The sequence below is a fragment of the Sinocyclocheilus rhinocerous genome, unplaced genomic scaffold (genome assembly GCF_001515625.1).
Source record: "Sinocyclocheilus rhinocerous isolate Xijiao unplaced genomic scaffold, SAMN03320098_v1.1 scaffold2385, whole genome shotgun sequence".
In the NCBI taxonomy this organism is placed as follows: Eukaryota; Metazoa; Chordata; class Actinopteri; order Cypriniformes; family Cyprinidae; genus Sinocyclocheilus; species Sinocyclocheilus rhinocerous.
The window spans coordinates 308750-316101 of NW_015667271.1; the positions used below are offsets into that span (position 1 = coordinate 308750).

General features: G+C 36.2%; 1 protein-coding gene across 2 annotated transcripts in view; it reads right to left on the minus strand.

Moving 5' to 3' along the window:
• Window positions 1–5040, minus strand: part of LOC107733456 (ORM1-like protein 3) — an 8222-nt gene extending 3182 nt beyond the window's left edge. The window contains exons 1-3 of one of the 2 annotated variants that reach the window (XM_016545074.1): window positions 4781–5040; window positions 4360–4574; window positions 2160–2311 (exon numbers count right to left, since the gene is read on the minus strand). In XM_016545074.1, the coding sequence (XP_016400560.1) occupies window positions 2160–2311; window positions 4360–4533 (326 nt within the window). In that variant the 5' untranslated portion in view covers window positions 4534–4574; window positions 4781–5040. The remainder of the gene's footprint in view (window positions 1–2159; window positions 2312–4359; window positions 4575–4780) is intronic. The other variant, XM_016545075.1, reaches the window with a different exon arrangement.
• Between the last annotated feature and the right edge of the window lie 2312 nt (window positions 5041–7352).

Sequence of the window (7352 nt, forward strand, 5' to 3'; positions counted from 1 at the left end):
CTGATCCGTGGCTGTTTACCACAAACACAACATTTATCCATTATTTTGATTTCAAATCCAAACATTGTCACTGAAAATGCTTTTTCAGCATTGCAATTATTTTCATGTTTAAACAATAAATATAAGCAACACATTATTCAATGCATTTTAATTTTGCATTTACTTCTAGATTTATATATTAAGTTGCACAAGCAAGTGGCAAAACATTTAAACGACTTTTCTTACGTTATCACATTTTGACAGAAATAGTCAGCTCTACTGCCTTTCCTTTTGCATTTAAATCTTTATTACATGTGAAACACAGTAGACTTTAATAATATGCATTTATGTTGTAATTACTACATTTTCGTGTCAATCCATGTTCATTTTTACTGCAAACAATGCGCTGTCACTCTCAGAAACGATCTCTGCACTGCTGCAAACGCACCGCTCCTGGATGCACTGCCGGGCTGCAGCTGTGTGCAGTGGACGCTTTAATCCGTTAACATGAGCGAGGAAAAAATATGCACCACGTATGCACTGCAAACGGAATAATGTGAACTTGGCATTATGTGTGTGCGTTGTGAGTTTGCATGAGCGCCCGGTCTCCAGGAGAGCGCGTGAGTGCTGAATGGTTAAACACAGGCAAGAATTAAAAAGTGATGCAATTTATAAACTTTAGTGACGATGTGACACTGCCTCGATTGTGCAAGTGACAATTCCTGTGTCAACTGTGCAGCGTGCAGCTCGCTTATAGACAGACGCGATGTGTGGCGATTTGAAGCCATTTGCGTATTTTGAGAAAGAGAGAGCGCGCACGGTGATTCACTCACGCCATTTGTGAAATTACATCTCACACAAGGTTTTCAAATTACTTTATAAGTTATTTAATGAATGCAGGATCCTCACATGCGATAGCCTAGTAGCCGGGACAACTTCTTTATGTTTACAGAAGTGACGTAATGACGCAGTGCCATGCTCGAATTTCCCGCGAAAACCTACCCGTACCACTCAAATTAGAAAACATTATTATAAGCTAACCGTTGTGAGTCGGGTTTTGAACACTGGCTGGTTATGTACTTGCTCAAATATTGATTTCGGATCATTTTTAAAGATCTAATAAAATATAACTCAAATCAATATTTTGTGTCTAATTATTTACTTATGTGGCAAGTAGCCGTGTAATAAGCAGGATAATATACATCCAGCAAGTTGTTACTGCAAACTTAAGCAATAGTCAGATAGCTTTTTAGACACTCTTGTAGCAAATCTACATTATACTATGCATTGTTGTTATGTTTTAATTGACATAATGCTAGAATAAAATAAAATACAAATATTAGATGGAAAAACAAACTTGCCTTTGGCAACTAACTGAAATTGAAGTTGGAGTTTACTTCAAAAAATATATTAAAGCTAAATAGAAAAAGAATAGAAAATATGGTACTTATACTAAAACTAAAATTAAAACAAAAAAATTAAAGCTAGTTTGAAATATCAATTAACACTATAATAGTATATAAATAATACTAAAATAACACTGCTACTATGTAATGCCCGCTTTTCACCATCCACTTCTCAAAGGATATAATCAACCCAGCTGAAAACAACATCTTAAACCTGATTTGCTGATCTCAGCTGCCCTCTCAGACTAGTCAGGCTGTTTTAGAGGGGCTTGAAGTACTTTTCTGCTGCTAAACACCAGTTTGGCCAGGCTAGCAATCCAGCTAGACTATCTAAGACCAACTTACACGAGCCAAGAACAGCAAACCAGACTGGTTCTGGTTTTGTCAGCAGGGAAGACTCACTCACTTTTTTTTTTCTTGTCAAATATCTTTTAATTAAGATACATTAAGAACAGCGGTAAAATCAAGACAAACCTCCTTATTCCTCACTGTAACCAACAGATACACCCTCACAATATGAGAGGAGAAGACACGAGAGAGAAGAAAAAGAGTAGAGCAAATGACCTGACTGACTGACTAACTGTTTCTAAATCCGGCTCTCCTTGCCAGCAGACCCCACAGGAAGTCAGCATCACTGCCTCTTGCTCATGGTCATGCAGAGCAAGCTGTGAAAGCCTTCTCAGTGCGTGTGCAGAACACAACCAAAAGGGATAAATTAGCATGACATGCAGAACGAAGCTTCTAACAGCACAGAGCAAAGGCGAACACTCTTACAGTATAATAGGGGTGATGGTGAGAAACTTTCGAGAGGCGGTGAACTGGACCCCATAGTCCATCTGTTCCCAGTGGGTCAGAAGCCGGGCCTTGCCTTGGTCTGGAGTCTCAAACGGTGTTCCTTTTACCGTGTGTAGGAAGATATACATGCACTATGGCAGAAAGACAGTCACAGAACATCATGGCCTTTGGTACAATTCATCAAAGCTCTATCAGCAGATGTTGTGAAACTCTTAGGACAGTGGTGGCGAACGTCAGTCCTGGAGAGCCGCAGCCCTGCAGAGTTTTGCTTCAACCCTAATCAAACACACCTGAACAAGCTAATCAAGGTCTGAAGGGTTATTAGGAAACTACAGGCAGGTGAGTTTTAATTAGGGTTGGAGCTGAACTCTGCAGGGCTGCGGCTCTCCAGGACTGGAGTTCGCCACCCCTGTCTTAGGACAACAGCAAGAGCTGATCCGTTTTGGGAGCAGGACGGCTAAGAAAGGCGATACAGGATGGCTCTGTTAGTCCAACACTGGCTGAAATTACAGAACCTGGAGTCAGCAACAGAACGGGCCAAAATTCAGCAAGAAAAAATGTTGCCGTTTCAGAGTTTCTGCAGCTGGGGACTGTCACAAAACAAATGATTATTTTAAGCCTCTGCATCTTAAGAAGCTCTTGTGGTGGCTTCTGCCGGTGCTGTGAGGAATCATTCTCAGAGTCTTTGGGTTTGGATGCCAGAAGAATAGACTTTTATTATTAGAGAGATAATGCAGTCTAGAGATGATCTGCAGAAAATCTATCGAGTCTGTGTCTGTTCTCTCTTTTATACAGTGCTATCAGAAGGCGTGCCCATGTTCAAATACATTTCATACATATGGTTATTGTTTATCAACTCTTTTACCTCTTTTGGCTGTGTCTCCAGCCTGCTTTTAGGATGTAGAATTTATTTTAAGTGAAACGAGGAGGCCTAATCATATATTTTGTCTAATGTCAAAATAGGACATGCAACTTTACCATATACTGTATTTTTGTAATGTCACTGTACCCCTGCACTGTCTGCACATTCCATTCTCATGTAGGCCTCACACACAGGCAGATACATGATTATAACAGTGGAATAACTTGAGATATAAATGGCTTGATTCACGTTGATTATACTTGAGTAGTTCATATTTTGACCAATAAAAATCTTCTACACTCTTAAGAAAGCATCTGTGCTACATTTACACTATGAAACTAACGCAATGGTTTTCTCTTGGCAGACTGTTAGCCAAAATGAGTTGCAGATCTGTTATGGGTTGTGACAACAGGAAATAACAATGCTACTGTTTATACTGTAGTTAAGGCCTGTTCACACCTGTCCATTTTAGCATTCACATCAATGCATGATAATGTTATATTTATTATTTAGTTATGTTGCCTGCAACTTCGAATGCTCAAGCTCTTAAAAGTCAAGTGGATTCTGACTAGCTGTCAATGTTTTTATCACTCAATGAAATTAACGTGATTCCAAATATATTGTTCCTGTCATTATCATTATAGTTTTGGACTTCTATTCTCACAGAATTAAAAAGTTTATTAAAACTTTATAGTTATCAGAGTCTACAGGCCTTTACAATAGTAAAATATATAGCAATAACCAACTTGTAAACAGGAGGACAAATGCTTCACATATCTTTTGTTGGATGTGCACAGTAAAAAAAATGTAGAAATTCAACGGTCACTTGGACGCTTTCCTAATTAGATGGATGGTGAACTATAAACAAGCTACAAAAACGTTTTTAAAAAAAGATACAACACAGACTATATTAAACTATAGCCTAGTATAAAATAGTATTAAAAACATATAGCTACAAAAGTATATACAAACTATACAAAAATAAGTTCACTTGCAGCGAGGACAAACACAGTTTGAGCACAATTTGTTCTGTATAATAAATTACTGCATTAAACCATGGACATTTACCAGTTCAGTCAATATGCCATGTTAATAATTTTGCATATTTTGGGCCTATGGAGTTCATAGTCTTTTCAAATACATTTCAGAGCTTGATTTAAGGGTAATTTTGGTACCTTTTTTAATTATACACAATTTTGGTACCGTGTTGTTTTAGCAAAACAACAACCTCTAACCTAAAAACGTAATACGGTGATCTATGTTAATATTAAGTTAGCAGTTAAACTTTCTAGCCTGATGTGATTTAGCAGCTCTTACCAAGTTGTGGATGAGGTTGGTGAGGGTCCAGACCACAGGAACGCTGACGAACGGTATGCTGAGCAATATGATGTGTAGGAAGCCGATGCCAAGCACATATGAGAGCCATATACCCCTGCTGTTCATCACTCGCGTGTTTGGATTGACCTCACTGTGCGCTGTGCCCACGTTCATCCTCGCGCAGTGGAGGGACACTCAGAACAATTGCGCACTTACTGTCAGACACAAGAAACACGTGTAAATGCACATATGGGTTTAAAATTGCATTACGTTCACTGACATTCAGACGCATGGACTATAAAAAGTCATAGAACAATATGTAAAGATAAGCATCAATATGCAGAGTGTGGAAAATCAACACAACTTCTGAAAGTGTTCCGTTGTTATTTAAAATAAGTGGGACGAAGCACGGGTCACTTACTGTACAATATTGCACAAGAGTCTTCACGAATCACGCAGAAACTTTACAGTACGTACTTACGAAAAATAATATAGCGGCTTTTTCCCTTTGGTTGTAATTTGTTTCGTAAACGCTATCGGGATCTTCAATTCTGGAGCCCTTATGCAATGTAGCCTTGCCGTTTTTCGAAACTTAACACGTCTGTTTGTTTCATCATGTTTGCTTTGAAGCACTTTGTTCCTCTGCAAACAGATGGTGACAACACAGCAAGACTTCATCGTTTCACGTCATAATTTTTCAGAACTCACCTTTAGAAAGATGGAAATGTATTCATCGGTATAGCCGCTGATTGGATGATGTGAGTCACGTGGAGGATCTCGCCCAATCGGCGTTCGATGCGTTGATAATTTGCTAAAAGGCGCACGCCCCCTTAAACGTCACAGAAAGTGCTATAGTGAAAGAGATTTGGCGATTATGCAAAAATACTGAGATTTATGGGTATGGTAGTTTTTTTTAATGAAATATTACCCATACTGTAGCGGTCTCAAATGTCTGATTCTGTAATAAGTTAAGTAAACTTTAACATAATTTTACAACAACACTGGATACTTTGTATTCCGTTATTAAAATTCCATAAAATGTTAGGAATTGAAAAGTTCACATTTCATAGTATGGGAATAATGCAATAACAGTGAAAGATGACAAATGCTGTCAGTCCCTAACATTCTTCCTGACTTCTCCTTGTGTGTTCCACAGGAGAAATAAAGACAAGCTGGTATGGATCATCTTGTTGATGAAATGGTGCCAGGATTTTCATTTTGCTGAACTGTCCCTTTAAATATCATAATATAATGCATTGCTCAACTATTTAAGATTAAAACGTGATATTGATCAATAGAGTGAAAAGGTTTGTGATTAAATTATAATTTGTCATGTTTTACATTCAGAGGTAATTCATAAGTAGTAACTGATAGCTATGTAATCTGGTTTAAGTAACCAGATTCCAAAAATTAAGTACTTGTAATTAGATTAAATTATATTTTAAAATAGCCTACTCATAATCAGACTACAGTTACTTTTTTATTAATTACATGATTACATATTTACAAAAATCATTTCATTTTTAAGTGTTTTCTTAACATTTCAACATTGCATTAAACTAGTGATAAACACGTTCATTTTTATTTGAATTATCACTTAGTGGGTTAATTAACCATGCATTACTATGTCTTTAAAAGGCCTTTGTCTTTCAAACACATTAAAATGCACAAATTCACGTTATTTCTTATTTACATGTAATGCAGGGATTCCCACATTTTTTTTGTCATCTGAATCTCTTCCACTTAATATGAAGTCCCCCTGAGATTTTAACACATAACACATTTTCATGTTCAAAGTTATCTCTCATTGTCAAATTACATGCTGGTAAACAAATAAAATATTAAATTTTTTAGTGGGCTAAGTGCTTTATTTTGATTGATATTTAAAATAGTCTATTTTAATTTTACATTTTTATGATTTAATTCATTATTAGCTTTTTAACTGACAAACCCCTTGAAGTTCCTTCACGAACCCTACTTTGGAAAACCTTGACATGTAATGTTTAATGCACTTCATGTTGTTAATAACAATGAAAGAAATATATTTTCTTTTTCTTTGCATTTTTATATCAAAATACCCAGCTCTGTTCATAAATTACTTTTTATTCATTTCTAATGTGTACTGAAAAAATAATATCATGGGTGTTTCTGAGGTTATTTTTATTTAAAAAAAAATACTTTTTATGAAGGTTAGATATGAAGGTCACCTTGGAAACCCACTTTCATAATTAATTTTTTAACTTTTTCTAGTGTTTTTTTTTTTTTCAATTGCCTTTCATGTAAAGAGTTTGTGCCTTGTCCGAGAATATTATCTAAACATTAAAAATACAAAAAAAGAGTGAAATTAATATAAACTTTAATATAACTATATAAAAATATAAATATGTGATGAATATTATGTGAAAATGATTTATATAATTTTATTTATATTATTATAAGGCCAAAAGTGTCCATAGTTTCAGAAACACTTATTTATGGTCAGTCTAGTAGTAGACTACTATGAAGATAATGTTATTCTGAAGCTATCTATAGATGTTACCACACCTCAGTCACCAAAAACAAGATGAAATACTTTCACTATGAAAAACTGAGGATGTTCTGCAGTCACACATAACCTAAAAGCATTTGCATATATATATATATATATATTGTTCACATCTGCGTATGACCCTTCCTTCTTGCACGTTGCATAATGTAAAGCTAATGCTCCAACAAACGCTATAAGGGCACTCATAGGCTGTAGGGCCACTAATAGGCTTTCTAAAAGACGTTATTTAGTCTCTGGGACAAAGATGTGTGAAATATCAGCTCTCCTACACAAACTCTGTCATTTTGCCCTGTAGGAACTGAAACGTGAGCCATGTGTCTGAATGACGTGGGAGCGTCTTCACTGATGATTAAACCGTAGCAAAACGCACACAACTTCAAAGCGCTGTGGTCTTCCCTGTCTTGCTCTTACAATGCTCTTGGCGGGGAGCTACTACATTTTAAAA